Here is a 17,761-nt window from a genome sequence, read left to right on the forward strand (position 1 = left end):
CACCCAAAAGGAGGGAAACGGAGGCATTCTTGGTTGTTATTTACCATCTTCCCTAAAGTACGAGATAAAGAAATGAAGCAGGAACATAAAGTCAAGTAAAATAATTAAAAACGCTTAAAAAATGTGTAGCCTGGGGAAGTTCATCTTGCCCTTTATCCCTACGTAAACACACACACACAAACACACATTTTCTTCTTTAAACAAGGGCAGCCAATCGCTCCGTCTCCCGGTCACTTGGGAGAGCCCTGCAACCCACTTCCTCACCGCTCTGGTGACCTCTATAAAAGAGAAATTTGCCATACACCCTGAAGTGTTTTCCCTAGAAGACTTCTTTGATGAGTTTTTATATTTAAGATATAATCAGAGTTTTAACACACACATTTAATTCCACATGTGTTCTCTAAAACATTTGGGGTCGAATTTGTATGTTTATTTAGATATGCGTTCAGGACCTTATCGAATTTTCAACTTGTGCATTTCAAGTTTCCCAAAGAACATTTTGAAACATGTATACAGTTTTAATTTAAGATCTGCTAGAACTCAAAAGTGTCATGTGGAAGGGAGACCGTAGTTTCTAATTATAAAGTATTGGGGACGATAAATTCACATGACCTTTTCAGGAAAGTTTATGACCAGGCCACAGGAGGGCAAGGGCTTTATGAGGGGTCAGGGCATGTGTGGTCACCAAGGCTCCCCTGCACATTACTTAAAGAAAATCAGAGTCCCTAGGTTCTGGAAGTAGCCACCCTGCCCCTGCCTTTCTAAAACTCCACAATGCATCCAAGTGTGACAAGAAGCTTACATTACCAAAGTTGGATTTCAGTTTCTGAAAACAGAGCCTAGACACTGCCATGTTCAGGGAACCTCAGGAATCTTTCACCCCAACCTATTATTTCACAGAGGGGATACTGAGTCCCACTGAGAGGAAGAAACTAAGCCAAGTCCCTAATCCAAGGACTAACCTTGGCCCTAACCCTGGTCAATGGCAGGACATCGAATCCTGACTCCTCCTCAGAATCAAATCCTGCAGCCTCTCTCTCTTAAATCCCTCCTCATCCTCCCCACCTCATGCCTTGCCTTTTCCTGGTTCCCTGGTCCCTTGGTTCCATGATCCTTTGGTTCCGGGTCTCTTGAGTCCCTGGTCCCTGGGTTCTTGGACCCTTGGTTCCTGGTCCTTTGGTTCTGGGTCTCTTGGTCCCCTGGTCCCTGGGTTCCCCGTTCCTTCAGTTCCTGGTCCCTCAGTTCCCTGGTTACATTGGTTCCCTGGTCCCCTCGGTTCCCTGGTCCCTGGGTTCCCTGGTCCCTTGGTTCCCTGGTCCCTTGGTTCCCAGTCCCTTGGTCCTCTGGTCCCTCGGTTCCCTGGTCCCTTGGTTCCCAGTCCCTTGGTCCTCTGGTCCCTCAGTTCCCTGGTTCCTTGGTTCCCAGTCTCTTGGTTCCCAGTCCCTTGGTCCTCTAGTCCCTTGCTTCCCTGGTCCATTGGTTCCCGGGTTTCTTTGTTCCTGGGTCAGCTGGTTGGGCTTTTTCAACAGCCTCCCAGTTGGCTGTCACCTCCGACTTGGCTGTCAACTTCTCTCAAAGTAAAAGTTGGTCATCACATCTTTCCTTAGAACCCTGTTTTGATCTCCATCACCTTCAGAAGGAAATCCAACCTTGGTAACTGCTCTTCTGAGACTCTGGAGAGCCTGGGCCCAAACTTCATCCATGGTGCTGCTGCATCACGCCTTGCTCATGGGCCCAATGTCTCTTCCAGGGGAATCTACCCACTCTCAGGGCCCTCAGCCACATGGTGGAGTCCAGCCAGATTGGGTTCCATGCTCACCTTTTATGCTGAAGCAAGAGGAGAAAACTGTCGAATCAGCGATGCCACCCCAGGGGGATATGACCCTGGAGTGTGATGCCTGTCACCCTCAGGCAGAAGGGGGAGGCCCCCCTGCACCAAGACAGAGTGAGGCCCACACACAGAGGGAAGCACAGCTGCAGGGTGGAGAGGGAACAGAGAGACACAACATCACTGAAACCTCTGGGTCCAGCTAGCCCTGAAGCCTGCTGGAGCCTGAGCTCCCCGAGGAGTGAGCAAATTCTTTTTCGGTTAAGCAGGTACAGGCTATACATGTATCACCTGTAACCAGGAGTGCCGGCCACTGATCTTCTGAGCTCCCAACTGCAGGAGCCCACCCACAGTGGGGGCACCCATTGCTCTTTCACATCCTCACCTCTCCTGGTGGACTTGCTCACCCTTTGCTGATGTCTTTCCCAGCCTACCTGACCTGCCGTGCTCTCCCTTCTCAGCCTGGGTTCACCACTCCACCACACCCCTCGATGTGCTGCATCATGAAGTCTCTGTTATGGGGTTCCTACTCCCCTTCTTAGCTTCGGTGCTAAGCACACAGTCAGTGATAGTTAAAAGGCCTGTACTGATACTCCTCTGTCTTCTGTTCATTTTTCTCTGCAGTGTACAACAAAGTGCATGTTTTTATTAGAGTGTGACCACAAATCATATTATCTCTGCACCCATCAGAGTCAACAGGATCTGCTGGGCTCCACTGGAAAGTGCAAAGTCTGAAGAGCAGGGTTTGATGGTGAGGGGGAAGGAGAGGGCAGAAGATGTATGTAACAGATTTTAAGATTAAAAACCAACAAGACAGGGCAGTGAGAACTCAAAGGAACTATTTAAAAAGGGTGGGGACGGGGAGAGAAAACAAGCCTTCCTGAGTCATGAATTAAAGTGAAGCTCATTAAAGTTTCGTGCTTTCAAACTGTGGTGTTAGAGAAGACTCCTGAGAGTCCCTTGGGCTGCAAGGAGATCAAACCAGTCAATCCTAAAAGAGATCAGTCCTGAACATTCATTGGAAGGGCTGGTGCTGAAGCTAAAGCTCCAATCTTCTGGCCACCTGATGCGCAGAGCCAGCTCATTGGAAAAGACCCTGATGCTGGGAAAGATTGAGGGCAAGAGGAGAAGGGGGTAACAGAAGATGAGATGGTTGCATGGCATCAACAACTCAATGGACATGAGTTTGAGCAAACTCAGGCTGGTGTGCTGCAGTTCATGGGGTTGCAAAGAGTTGGACAAGACTTAGCGACTGAACAACAACTCCTAGAACCACACTGGATGATAGCTTTGCCCAGTCCACCATGGTTGGGAAGCTCTTGTGCAGTGACAAGATCCTTGCAAGACCAGGAGTCGCCGAAAGCTCCCTTGCTCTCTAGTGGAACAGATGCACCCTGTCCACCTTGTCCACACCTTGCTTCAGCCCTTAGTTCAGCTATTTCTTCAAGGAGAGACCATCAACTGGACACCAGTGGTGGTCTCTGCCCCTGGGTCACTCAACACTTCTGTGACTTTTTAATGGCCAGGGTCAGCAGATGCATGATTTAAGAGGAAGTACTAAGTGAGCTCACACTGATATTTCCAGCAAATTTAGCAAGACACGTTCTTACTTCTTTCATTGTATATTTGTATCTCTCTCCTTTTAGGCTGGAAATCTTGACTCTCAAAGATGTAAACATAATACCTTGCTTCAGCTCACAGTTTCAGAATGACAGCAGCAATCCCGTTCCTAGGAATATGAACACCAAAAACAGATTCAGACTTGATGCGCTTCTTTCCTCTCTCCTTTGCAGTGTACCCCTCCAGGGATGCGTGCAGTCAAATCACAGCGTTTAAAGTGATCTTCAGTTATTCCTGCCTGCTTGGGTAAGCCACCAAGATGATACAAAATTAGGTACATCTGTCTGATTTTGCTTTTGACTTTTTAGGGATTTCTATTTTTTCCTCATTTTGCTTCAATTTTTAAATAATTATGTGGAACACTTACATGGTTCCAAAGTCAAATCTACAAAACAAGGTGTATGCAGAAGAGACTGGCTTCTGTCCCAGAGTCTTACACGCTCTTCTCTCTTTCCGTTCTTTTTAGGCCACTGTTGATCTTTCCAGTGTTGGTTTTAAATTGAAATTTGGTGTGTATGTTCCACGCGAAAAGAAAAAAAAGTCAGAGCGTGAGTCGGTTGTTGATTTGACCTTAAAGGCATTCCTAAATGTGCGGCAAAGGCCCGGGTTATCTCACGTTACGAGTGAGTGTTGTCAAGAAAACAAGGCCCCCCGGGGAGAGCCCTGGTGTTTGTCTTCCACACCCCAGTCCAGAGTGGGGGTGCCTTGGGGTTCTTTGGCAGAGAACAGGGCCCACGCTGTGGCTGGTTTCTGTGGGAAACAACTTATTAGGACCATGACATAATTGCAGTGGGACTGATGACAGATTCTACGTAGAGCGCTTTGGACTGACTTGCAAACTGTGGTGCGGAGTGGAGCCCTTAACTCACCGTATCAGGAAAACTGGCTCCAGAACCCGGCTGGAATCAGGGAGCGACTGCCACCGCCACCTCTGCCAGCCCCCCGGGCTGCTGGGTTCCGCGCCAGAAAAGTGACGCCTTCCCTCCCCTCTAGATGTGACCAGACACTGCATTACCAGGAGCAATCAAACACCTCCACCCTGGGCTCACCAAGGACGGGGTAGGCAGGGCCGCGGCCCTCGTCCCTCCCACACCCCATGAGATGACATCTTGCAGACCAGGGCTGCCAAAGGCCGAGCGAGGTCATTCGCAGCCTGTCATCCCCTGCGATTCAGGAAGGAACAGGAGAACAAGGATGCAAAGGACAGTGAGCACCTACCTCTCCACCATACCCACCGTGTACAGCGGGAACCATGCTTTTAAGCCTTGTTGTGCTATGACTGGGAAGATCCCCTGGAAGAGGAAATGGCACCCCACTCCAGGATTCTTGCCTGGAGAATCCCATGGACAGAGGAGCCTGGTGGGCTGCCGTCCACAGGGTCACAAAGAGTCGGACACGACTTGGCGACTTAGCATGCGAGTGTACAAGGCAAGGGCACAAGTGTCATAATGAGGGCTTGTCCTGTGCCCTCCTGAGCAACTTTTCAAGGAGAAATTTTTAAAGCGTATTTTCCTACAGGAGAATCTTACCTGTGCACAACAGTGTTACTTGGACACCAGTTGTCAGCCCCTCACAAGCCCACTCCACCTACTGCGGCAGCTGAGGTACACGACTGACTCTTAGACCCCAACTGCCAGACATTATTCTTAGGCCCAAGCGCAGTGAGACAGACAGCCCGGTGGAGCAGGCTACCAGGCCGACTCCTCTTCTCCTTAGACCGCCGGGTTCAAGGGTAGGCGGAGGGCGGAGGGATGTCTCCGGACTTATTTAAGCTGGGCGGAAGCGGTGCTCTGGCACTGACTCCCCACACTGAGTGACACAGAGGAGGTTAAGAGCAGCAAGTCCTTAATGTCTCTGGAAGGCCAACGTCCGTCCTTAGAGGAGCCAAGCCTCGGCGAGGCTGGGGCCCTTCGAGGCCAGATCGCTCCCTGGGCCTTTCTCGCCCTCTCTTTTGTTCCTTAAGTTTTTATTTTAGACTTTTTTTTTTTTTTTTTAAAGAGACAGGGAAAGCGCTGCTCTAGATAATGTGAGGGCTATAGCAGAGCTGGAGAAGGGGGCGGGCGGTCAGGCGGGGCGGACGGGGCGCGGCGACTCCCAGGACGCTGCAGTCCTAGGACCCTGCGGCCCGCGGGCCCGCCCGGGAGAAGCTGCAAGCCCAAAGAGCCGGGCCGCGGCCGCGTTGTGCTGGGCCTCGCCCCGCTGCTCTGCCCCGCAATCGCCGGCTGTGGGGCCGCCCTGAGCCGTCCGGCCGCAAGCACAGCCCTCGCCCTCGGGTTTCCTAAGGCGGGGGTCGCGGCCCGCCTAGGAGCAGCCGAGGCCGAGCACCCCCGGCCCCGAGTTCAACTGCAATATAAGGGCCCAGCGCGCTCTTGATCACGAGGCTCGCCTGACAGCCCGCTCAGGCCCGGGCCTAATTGAGCCCGGCTCACCTGGGAATAGGTTCAAAGGCATCCAGGCCGTAAACCACCTCCAGGCCCCGAGCCAGAGCGGCCTGGCGAACAAAGAGCCCCCGAACCACTTCAAACGCGCCCGCGCTCGGCGTCCAGATGGCGCGGGGCCGGCGGCCCCCGCCCGAGGTCGCCCGCTGAAGCCGGGCCGGGCCCCGCGCCGCGGCCGCTAGGGCTGCCCGCAGGCGCCCAGGGTAGGGGAGGCCGGGCGCCTCCCCAGACCTCCCTCCGTCCCCGGCCGATTCGCAGAGGGGGAGCCCCGGCCCCGCGGCCTAGCCAGCGCCTTCGCCGGGCTCTCGTACCCCAGGCTGGGCCAGGCAGGTGGGCTCTGTGGGCACTGGGCGCTCCAGCGGAGACGCGCGCTGGTGCTGAGGTTTTAATCCACTTAGAAGGACAGCCTGCGAAGGGCGTCGGGGGCCGGGGCTCCTCAGCAAGTTGGGGTGAGACACCCCCCTCCCATGTAACAGCTGGGCAAAGCGGGCCGCGCGCCTCCAAGGATCCCCGCGGCGCGGCCGTAGGTAGCCGCGTCTCCGAGGGCACTCGAGTGTCAGCCCGCCCGCGGACCGGGCCACTGGTCCCGCACTTCCCCCTCCCCTGGCCGAACGTGCGGGCCACCTCGCCAACTCTCTGTGCGCCCGGGGACAGGCAAGGCTCACACTGGCCCGGGCGTCCCCGGGGGCTCCCCGCCGCGTCCTCACCTCCTGGGAGCGCATCTAGGGTAGGACTTGCCTCCCGTACCCCTCGCGCCGCGGGAGAGACCCCGCAGCCCGGCGGGGCCCGATCTCCAGTTAAGGAGCAGACAAAGCGGGATCGGCTGAGCCCGCGGCGCGGCCGGAGAGCGGTCAGAGCCCGGGGCGGAGGCGCGGGCGGCGCGCGCGAAGGCCGGGCAGTCCCGGGTGCCCGCCGCGGCCGGGGCCGAAGGGGGAGGCAAAACTGAAAGTGCCGCGCCGGGGGGCGGGGGCGGCCGGCGGAGGCCCCAGAACTCGTCCTGCCCCCGGTCGCGGCGACCAATCAGCGCGCCGCCCTCGCTACTGACAACTATTTAGCAACCCAGCCCGGCTAGGGTTTCCAAAAAAGTTAGAATAACTTCCTCTCCCGGAGACCTCGGTTTTGCACAAGCCGGCCTTGAAATCAGAGCCTTTCGAGCAACTCGGGGAGCGTGTGCTCGGCGACCGCGGGCTTGGCCAGCGGCGCGCGCTCTGCGCCCGGCGCCCCCAGCCCCTCGCGCGCCGGGCGGGCGCCATGGAGGAGGGCTCCAGCTCGCCCGTGTCCCCCGTGGACAGCCTGGGCACCAGCGAGGAGGAGCTCGAGCGGCAGCCCAAGCGCTTCGGCCGGAAACGGCGCTACAGCAAGAAGTCGAGCGAAGATGGCAGCCCGACCCCCGGCAAGCGCGGCAAGAAGGGCAGCCCGAGCGCGCAGTCCTTCGAGGAGCTGCAGAGCCAGCGCATCCTGGCCAACGTGCGCGAGCGCCAGCGCACTCAGTCGCTCAACGAGGCCTTCGCCGCGCTGCGCAAGATCATCCCCACGCTGCCCTCGGACAAGCTCAGCAAGATCCAGACGCTCAAGCTGGCCGCCAGGTACATAGACTTCCTCTACCAGGTCCTGCAGAGCGACGAGATGGACAATAAGATGACCAGCTGCAGCTACGTGGCCCATGAGCGCCTCAGCTACGCCTTCTCCGTGTGGCGCATGGAGGGCGCGTGGTCCATGTCCGCCTCCCACTAGCGCCGCGCCACCCACGTCCGGACCGGCGCGCCAGGGTAGGTGCTGCGCGCGCGGTGGGCGCAGGCCCGCAGGCCGCGGCTGCGAGGATGGGGTGCGCCTTTCCTCCTAGCCAGAGATGGGGGTTGGTCGGGAAGCTGCCAGGTCCCAGGGGCACCCCTGTGGTTTGGGGCAAGCTCCCAGGCAGGGTATCGGTCGGGAACGGGCGGACTGGTGACAGTCGTTATTTTCCATCCTTGGTGCTGTGGGAATGGTGGGTAAAGGTCTGTGGTTGACCGTCGGGGGAATGGACATCAGAACTGCCTGGAGCCGGCTTGGGGCAAAGGGCTGAGGACCAGTTGTTCTTTGCGTCCCTCGGAGCTGAGGCCGCCCGCGAAGTTGCCGGGCCTGACGGTGCTTTGCCCGGTTCCCGGGGAGAGGCAGCGCGCTTTCGTCGTGCGGACACCCAGTTCTCCTTGGCTGCTCGTGCAGGTACCCCGGCCCGCGCCTCGGGGACCCGGCAGTCGGCGCCCTGGCTGCCCAGGTGGGCGCAGAGGCGCGGACCGGCGGCGCCTCTGTTGGCCTGGGGAAAGCCGGAGGACCCTGCCCCGCGCGGGCGGCGCCGGGGCCGGTGCAGCACGGGAGCTGAGGACCGTCCGCATCGGAAAGGCGGAGGACAGGGCCGAGGCGGAGGCGCGGAGACCCGAGCGTGGAGGCCGGAGGCAGACATCGCCACGGGGAACCCCGGCTGCCAGCAGGCAGGTGGAGTGGACTTCGGAGCTGGCGGGCTCTGGCCCCAGCTTTGACCCTCGAGAGTCTGGGTGGGGGCCGAGCATTCGGTCCAAAGGGTCCAGGCCGGGAAACAGGTTTGCGAGGGGAAAGGGAGGCGAGGCGGTGCAGCGGGGGCCTGCGCGGGAGCCGGCGGAGTGCAGCCGCCGAGCCCGGCGAGTCCCCGCTTTCTCTAGGGGAGCGCTCGGGGTGTCCCGCGCCGGCCCCCTTTCACCAGACACTTCTGGAGACCCTCAGACCTTCCCTAACCGCGGAGATGCTGTTCTGTCCCTTCCAGAAGGCTCTGTGACCGTGGCTCTCTCTCGGGCGATGAAAGGAAGGGCTCACGATTTTTGGTGGGGAGAGGGCCCAGTTAAAAATCCCTCCCTCCTTGGTCTGTTGGACTTTCCTGCTCATCTTGCAGTGTTTTTCTTCACGTCTCCACTTCACACAGAAGGAATTTAGATTAATCACGGGCGTGCAGCCGCCCACTCTCCCAAGCATATCCACTTCTTTCCTATGTGCTCTATGATATATGCACATGTTTTTGCTGTGGAGAGGAAAGGCTCCTCTAGCACAGGTGGATTTTATTTCTTTTTCTTCTTTTTTTTTTTAGTTTTTATTTCTGTGCCACGGAACATTCATTTGTGAAATAGGCCCCTAAGATAATAATTATTTTATAGGCTTTTTTTTTGTTTGTTTGGAAGAATTTTTAGTAGAGAGTCACTTAGGGGGATCTTCTCCGATCTCTGTCGAAAGCAGATGGAAAATGTCTCAATCACATATTTTCCCAGGAAAGAAAGTTTGGATTGGCGAGTACTAAAATGCTACAGTGGGATAATACATTAATTCTGGTTTTTGCTGCCTAAATTATGAGCGTCCATTAGTTAATTCCATTTACCCTTTCCACCATGCATAGTTTATAGCACATCTAAAATAAGAACAAACAGATGAGGAAGGTCATCTTTTTAAAATGTACACATATATAGCCTTGTTTAAGGAAAATGTCAACACAATTATCATTAAGGCTTCCCTCCAGAAAATTATTGAAAGCAAAAGCAAGAGGTATTACCTTAATGCAAGAATTTCTTAGGATCATTTAAAATTCACTTAAAAAGAATTGCATTCCTGAAACTTATCAGACATAGATCACAACTGAACAATATATGCAATGAAAGGTATTATTTGTAATGAATAAACGAAAAGCGTTAAAGAGTTTGCTCGGGGGAAAAAATCTGCAAAATGTAAGAGAGAAACACATTTAGCTGGAGAGCAAATGATCTTTGTGGGACCCACTATTTACTTTTATATACTTGAGTGTAACTGACTAGGTCTGATAAAGCAGTTTCCTTAGTAGACAGATGCCCACAGTGTACAGGACGAGAAGGGAAATGTGAAAATTGCTGACACACGGATGATTCTGGACTTGCCGTGTTTTTTTTATCAGGCGTGTTCGACCAACTTTTGCTTTCTTTCCGTTTTTAACCCGTTCGTCTGTATGAGTGTAGATACAGGCATAATTGGTTTGATTTCCTGCAAATGTTGCTACATAGGTTATGTTAATGTTAAAACATAGGCATATGTATTAGTAAAGACTTTCTAGACCTTCCCATCAGAGGTATGCGATTTTAGTGTCTGCTGAGATACATGAGAAAGTCTGTGTTGAGATGAGCAGCAATGCTATTAAAAGCCGAAACTGTCCCTTAGTACAAAGAGACACAGGAAATGTTGAGTTTGGCTGGTGCTAACGTTTATCCTGACCTTCTTCTTTGGCCTGGTATTTAAAAATGCAAATACACAATAAATCAGGTGTCTTTGGACAGTCATCTGCGTTCATCTAAGCAGAAAATCTCTAAAGGAGTTTTCCGTTTTCTCAATAAATGCCAGAGTCCCAGTGCATGGTCAGAGGCACCTGGGTGAGGTGGCTACTTACTGGACGTTTTTCCTGTTCCGTGCTTTGTGGATAAAGAAGACATCTCTCTAACTTCAGCACCATGTGCAGGTTTCCCATAGGTCCCTACTCTCAACATACTAGCTTTGTTTCCCTAAGAACTTTTAGTTACTTTGGAGAACGGAGGGTGACCCTCTAACCATCCAATACATGTAAGCCTTTTCCTCTCTTCAGAAAACTGACTTCTTGGAGATACCTGTCAACAGCTACATTCGGAATGCTAGCTGGTCTCGAAAGAAAATGAATTGCCTGTGGAGAATGGAAATGCAGAACCCTAATCGACCTTTTGCTTGGTCACGGGAAGAAGTAGAATGAATGACCCAGCTACTTGAAATATAGGCAACATTTTGTTATAAAACACCCATTGAAAAGATCTGATGTAGGGCTGACCTCCCTTTCTGGATATTGTTCCCTTAAATGTCTGTAGTTACTCTTTCCATCTTGCAGGAAGCAGGTCTCGCTGCCCATCTGGCCAGAGTGGGGGCTGGAAGCTTGGGACTTTGAGAGTGGCTGTTTGAGGTCATTTGAAATGTAGTACTTTATTGAGGTTTTCTGAGGGCTGTACTCTTTTCAGACAAGTCTTGAGCCTGAAAGAATTGAGTTTTCATGCTCGTTGCTTCTCTATATTTTGGACAGACGGCAGAGATGCCAGATCCCTTTCGCCTGGCAGAAAGATCATAAAGTAAACTCTTTCTGAGTGGAGTACTATAACTCATAACTGCAGTTTAAATCTGGGCTTTAAAAAAACAAATATTTTAATAAGCCAATTTTAAAGGCTGAACTTTTATGACAGTTTTTAAGCTTAGTATTTATATTAATCTATTCTCACTGGTGTCTTAAAAAACCCTGTGAATGTATGCTGGAATGTCTGTTTATGTTTGTGTCTTGTCCTGGGAAAGGATAAATGTGCTGCAAAAAGCAAACCAAAAACAAAGCCTTCTGCGAGAAAGAGTTCATGGATGAGGCAATAAAATTCAAAGAAGAGATGACTAAGTTAGCGTAGCCAAGATACAGAGAGAGCCATAAAGTAGACATAGAATCTGAGGGAGACGGACATGGATGCACTCAAAAGTAAAGCCAAGATGGAACACTAAAAGCAGAAACTGCCTAAAAGCATATTTTACATGGTCACCTGAGTCTACATATGTGATAAAACTGTGTAGAATGAAATATGCACACAACGTGTGTGCGCACACACACACACACATACACACATGGGTACATGTAAAACTGGCGAAATCTATGTAAGATCTGGAGAGTGTATCAGTGTGAGTCTCCTGATTGTGATATTGTATATAGTTTTTTGAGATGTTACACTGGGGGAAAGGGAATGAAGAATGTAAAAGAATCTCTGTGTATTATTTCCTACAACGTCATGTGAATCTAATATTGTCTCAAAATAAAAAGTTTGAAAGAAAAGATATTCCAGGGGACTTCCCTGGAAGTCCAGTGGTTAACACTTTGCCTTCCAATGCAGGGGGGTGTAGGTTCCACTCCTGGTCGGGGAGTGAAGATCCCATGTGCTTCATGGTCAAAACACCAAGTGTAACAACAGAAGCAAATTGTAACAAGTTCAATTAAGACTGTAAAAAATGCCCCAATTAAAAACACTTTACAACAAAAGAAAAGATACTCCACAAGAATTTTAAAAGTTTCTTTCAAATGAGCAAATTATATAAGGAAGGATTATACCCATCTCAGAGTAATAAGCCAAAAATACGCTTTGAGCTTTTTTCCTGATGTCATTAGCATTATTGCACTTTTCAGAATATAAGGGGACTGCTCATATTTTCAACGTGTAACTATTTAGAAGTGGTTCCTTATCATTCAGAAACAAAGAGTAAAAATCCTAGAAATCTGAAGGAGAAATACCAATCCATATATTTATTCCTATGCTAATCAAGAATATATTTTTCAGAGGAATTTTAGGAAATATTCATCGAAACTGACACATTTCCTTGAAAGATACTAAGTCTGAAACTGATGACATTTGCTTGTAAGATAACTGTCTATATTGACTTACATTTCTCTCTCACACATACAACTGTTCTAAAGGCAATGACTTATCAAATTATTCATCCAGGAAGTGGAGAGATTGAAATGTTAGTATTTGGAGTCATACACAGTTGAGGGGTGGGGAGAGAGAGAGAGAGAGAAACAGAGAGACCCAGAGAGACAGACAGACAGAGAAAAAGAAAGACAGACAGGTATCAAATCCTAAACTCAGTCATGTTTATTTTACATTAGGGTTTGTTTGTTGTTAATAGGGACATATTTTGTGTGTAGGTTCAGTAGTAAGTCTTTGAATGCAATTTAGTTGTATTAAATGAGCTTTAATTTAATGTTTGTTTTGGAGTGAGACACGGTGACATTAACAGTATGATTTTCATGCTGATGTCAACTAAGGCACGGTGGGATTTTTCTCCCGTGATTGCTAGCAGTTGTCACGCTAAGAGCAGACTCAAATCAGAAATTGGAAAAGTCAACATGTAACTTTATTCCGACATAAGAGAAATGTTTCATGGTTAGTTGAAAAGAGAGTCATTTTGAATCAAAACAATGTCTTTCGTGCTTTGAATATCTGTATTATTTTATCCACAACTCTCTCGTTCAGAATAATATGATCCTGTGATTATGTGTAAGAAGGGACCTGACTGGGAGAGTTGAGGCATGGTGTCTGTGGAGGCTGTTATTTATTGCTCAGTTTCTTCCCATCATTTTGTTTTCCTGTTACTTGATCAGGGAAAGACTAAGATGACCCAGCTTCTCGTGACAGCTCCTGTGGAATGGTCATTTCACTTTTCCCATCCTAAGAGCGGTGCCTCTAAAACTGGGCACGTCTCTCCTTTCTTTAGACCAGAATTTCCCGTCGGTTGAATGAAGGGCGGGGTTGAATCCAACGAGCTTTAAGTCATCAAATTCGGTTATTCTGAAAAATACTCCTTTCTTTCTAGCTTATATTCAGCCTTGAAAATAGCCACCTGCATCTTTGGGGTGGGAGGAATGGTCACCTGAGTCGTCTGACATTAAATTCCTTTTTCTCGCTGTTTATGATGGAGAGTTTGCATTTGGTTTTCTGGACATGCACATCTGGCATATGACTGGCAGGAAAGATTTGGGCAAAGACCTTAATTCGTATTAACCCTTTGATGGTGACCAAACATCCAACCCCAACCTCAGGGGCTGAGGTTTCTGGAGGGGTCACAGCCAGAGTCTCTCTGGAGAGTCAGGCAGAGCAACTCAGAAGGAAACCTAAGGGTGGGCGTTTCGCCTTGTGCTTGGAGAAGGAGGCGCGGGCAGCCTTTCTCCGCCTCCCCGTGGAGAACAGATGCCCCAGCTTTTGTTGTTCCTGTGGTCTTCTGTGGCTGTACAAATAAAATGTCACAGTGGCCTTTCTGTTACAGTCTCTCTGAGAGTCTCCCTCTCCTTAGAGAGTCAGGAGACGTTTGCCTGCTCCAGAGACAAGTGAGGGCTTCGTGAGGGACAGCTTGTGAAATAAACAAACTCCCTGAAAGAAAACACAGGCCTGTGGTTTACCGTCTCTGACTCGGCTGTCGCGGTGGGTTTCTTTGTGTGTTCCGCGTTAATTTAGCATCCTGGAAGTCAGAACGCGAGCAGGCAGCGTGCTCTTTCAATCAGGAAACCCAGAAATGGACACTGAGCTGCTATTTCCCTTCATTAATCTCAGTCCCTGAAGTAGATTCGTTTGCAGGGAGTGCAGTGGGATCAGAAGTCAAAAGCTGTTTGCTTTGTTTGACTTGCTGGCCCCGTGGGTGCAGAAGTGCCTGCTCCCTGCTCGTGTCTTTTCCGATCTCGGACACTCAAGTCCATGGAGGAAGAACAAGGCGAGCTCGCCGCAGCGTTAGCAGGATCGATCCTTACTGGGTCACTTCCGGAGGGCCGGTCACATTGAAAGCCCTGTTCTTAATGAGACCACCTTGACCAACACACAGGCGCTGACTGTTTCTTTGGGAAATGCCTGCCTCACTGCAAATTGGAGAGGAAAGGAGGGAGGAAGAGTCCTTATTTTCTGTCTCAGGTTGAGCATCAACACATCTCTGTTCACATGCATCTGTGCGTGCTAAGTCGCTTCAGTCGTGTCTGACTCTTGGCAGCTCAGTGGACTGTAGCGCCAGGCTCTTCTGTCCATGGGATTCTCCAGGCAGGGATACTGCAGTGGGTTGCCGTGCCCTCCTCCAGGGGATCTTCCTGACTCAGGGATGGAACCACTCTGTTCACATAATTTGGTTCAACTGACAAATAATGTCTTCCCTGAAGATTAATTTTCCTGAATTTAAATCATTCCAAACTGCATACTATACGCTGGGGCCTAAACTGTTCAAAGTCTTCAGGATGCAAACAGCCAAGCGGCTGTCCTCTTTCATGGTATCTGTGTGCGCAGGTGGAACCTGAGACAGACTTGGTCCTTTGTACATTTTTTCTTTGTCTTGTGAGCATTTCTTCTTCAGCTCCTCCCCCTCCCCGACTCCCACAACCCCACACCCTTTCTTATGCTTATTCTTTAGCTGAAATCTATCACGATTATTGACTGGAGTCCACATAAAGGTTTTGTATCATAGCAGGTGAGACAGGAGGAGCGCGAAGGCCATCATCACATCCCCACAGTCTCACGCTCGGGCACAGGGAATAAGCGTGCACCTCAGGTTCTCCGAGTTGAGCGGTCCCGGGTGTTCTGGAAGTCCAGTGGGCTCAGCCATAGATCTGCAGCCAGATCCCCCCGCCCCCGCCACACACACCCCTGTGCTTGGCGACTCCTTCTCCTTAGCGATTGTTGCTCACATTTTCTAGGAAAATTGCTTCACTGATACTGGAAGTCCCCCAGTGGAGATCTGTACCCCAGGAAGCGTGCTGTGTCCTGTTTTGTTGATTTCTCTTGTGTAAAATGACCTGCTTCAGCCGGCCAGAACTGCATGGACCACATGGTGATCCCACCAGTGGGAGCGTGCGGGGCTGGGATTCCGTGGAGCCCGTGTCAGCGCTGCACGGGATCTCCACTTACCTCCCTCTCGTGTCAAGAGTCCACACAGTCAGGTATCTAAGGGCGGAATTACGTCAAGGCTGTTTTGCTGGATGTTGAATTATTGCCAGTTCCAGAAGTCTCTTTAAGACAATTTTTTGAGGATAGAGATTCTCTTTTAATTAAACAGTAAGCAAAAAGCAGGGACTATGATATATTTATCCGCTTATTTCAAAGATCGCTATTGTCTACATCCACTTTTGTTTTATTACATTGAACAATTGTATCTGAGTAATTCAGTGTTTGTACGCATCTCCAGTGATGCTGTAAGCTTGAGCCAATCACTTAGAGCTTTATAACACGACAAAGGTAACTTCTTCAGGAGTGGCAAAGAAAAAGAGAAGGCGAAGGTGTGAATAGGAAAAGTGGTGTGTGGAGAATTTCACATGAAAATAGGGCGATCGAGAGGATTGAGGCCCCTTAGGAAGGAAACAGAAGCTGGACCTCCCTCTGCTGGTCCCTGCAGACCCATCGCCACCCCCCCACCCCCCCACCCCCCAGGCTCCCTCAGGAACCTAGAAAAGAGTGGTTTATCAGAGCCACACCCTCCTGGTCTTCCCAGAAGGTGGAACTTTGTAAAATCCAATAGGGCCCCCTCAGCCCTGCTGGGATGACACCCCAGGCCAGAGGTTGCAGGGCCTCTAAATGAAGACCTGAAGAGCCTTCACCTGCCACGTGCCCCCAGAGCTCAGCATCACCCCAGACGGCATCAGAGGTGTCCCAGAGGTGGCCCCCGACTGCAGGACCCTGCCCCCATCCCTGGGTGCCTCTGGTGCCCGAGAAAGCAGAGGTCCCTGAGAGCTCTGTGGCCAGGGTTGTCCCTCCGCCTAGGGGTGGGGACCCCAGGTGGCGGTCTCCACAATGCGGATCTCTGCAGTGCTCAGCTGGACTGGACGGGTCTTGGACCTGCTCCTGATCCACCCTCAGGTCATGCGGACGGATGCCTGAGCGTGAGCCCAGTATGGCTCGGTTTTTGCCAAGGTTAACCGGAGGCACCGGGAACTCAGCATTTATTTCCTTCTCCTGGGGATCCAGCCCCTCCGTCAAATTTCACTTTCAAGCTCCCCCTCATCTAAAGACACTTGCCCACCTCCGAGGGTTTCGGGGGAAACAGACAAGCCTGGCTTTGCCGAGAGAAGCCGAGCGACCACACTGTCCATCTCGTGAAGTGTCCTTCTGCTGGAGTGGCCAGGCTCCTGACGGTGATAAAGTGTTATTTGCACGGACGACGGAGCTCAGCTCCTGGCTTGTCCCCGGCAGCGTGTCCGTGTCAGAGTCTATGAAGCACGCTCTTAGACCATCTGCTCGTGTGGTGTATTTTTTGAAAGTGACGGCGAGTGTCATTCAGTGTTAATCACATAATCTCACTTTTTCTAACCAGAAAGAGGCAAAGGGGACGTGAGGACACAGAAGGCAAAGCTGGTGTGTCTCCTTCACATGCTGAGCTCTCTTCTGCTTGACGCTTCACAGGGTGAAGCAGATATTCATGAATTCTGAGGGCTTTAAATGTCCGTGACTGTATGTGGTCACCGTGTCTCTCCACAATGCGTTTTGCTCTTCAGTGAAAATACCGTTTCTGGACTAAACCATCTGTAATTCTTTCCCTTAGAAAGAACTCCTCTGACATGGCCTTTTTCTATTTGGGGAGACTATAATTAGAAAGCAAAGGCTTTGCTCTTGTGGGAGCAGGTTAGGTCTCCAAGTGAATCTGTTGGGGGAAGCCCATTGTCCTGTGTCTAAGGGAGGGAGCGTCTGAGTAGGACTTCCTCGGAAGTGGCCATGCAGTGGGCACCGCTTTCCTGCTCTCAGGCCTACAGTTCTGGGCTGAGGCATGTCATAGCCTCGCTGGGACTCAGTCTTCTTGTCTCTAAAAAGGCGGAGTAAGGTGCAGATAGCTCTGTGGTTATCAACATTCCAAGAGCCAGTAGGACCCAGCCGTTTCCTCCTGGGTGTATACACCAAAGAATAGAAAGCAGGTGTTCAGACCGAAGTGTTCACTAATGTTCACAGCAGTACTGCGTGCAGCGGCCAGAGGGGGAGGCGATACAGACGTCCACCAGCTGAGGGGGTCAGCGTGCTGTGCTCTGTCTGTCGAGTGGAGTATTACTCGGCCGAGGGAACGGCGCTCTGACTCAGGCTGTTCATACAACACAGGCGGACCTTGGAAACATTTTATGCTGAGTTAAAGAACTCAGACACAAATGACCGGAAAGTGTGTGACTCCATTTGTATGAAATATCTGGAATAAGCAAAAGCCGATCCGTGGTTGCCGGGGACCAGGGCTGGGTGGGGGCGGGCTGGGATGGGACTGCTCCACGGGTGTGGGATTGCTATTTGGGGTGATGGAAAAGGTCTGGAACTCGATCATGGTGATGTTTGTACAACAGAGTGAAATTCTATTGGATTGT

At 51.1% G+C, this 17,761-nt stretch overlaps 1 protein-coding gene across 1 annotated transcript in view; it reads left to right on the plus strand.

The window, feature by feature from the left end:
- Positions 1 to 6,968: 6,968 nt before the first annotated feature.
- The window catches only part of TWIST2 (twist family bHLH transcription factor 2), a 52,900-nt gene continuing 42,107 nt past the window's right edge, over positions 6,969 to 17,761 (plus strand). Inside the window, exon 1 of the mRNA XM_005906396.2 lies at positions 6,969 to 7,655. Coding sequence (XP_005906458.2) covers positions 7,138 to 7,620 — 483 coding nt within the window. The 5' untranslated portion in view covers positions 6,969 to 7,137 and the 3' untranslated portion in view covers positions 7,621 to 7,655. The remainder of the gene's footprint in view (positions 7,656 to 17,761) is intronic.

The sequence above is a fragment of the Bos mutus genome, chromosome 3 (genome assembly GCF_027580195.1).
Source record: "Bos mutus isolate GX-2022 chromosome 3, NWIPB_WYAK_1.1, whole genome shotgun sequence".
Lineage (NCBI taxonomy): Eukaryota > Metazoa > Chordata > Mammalia > Artiodactyla > Bovidae > Bos > Bos mutus.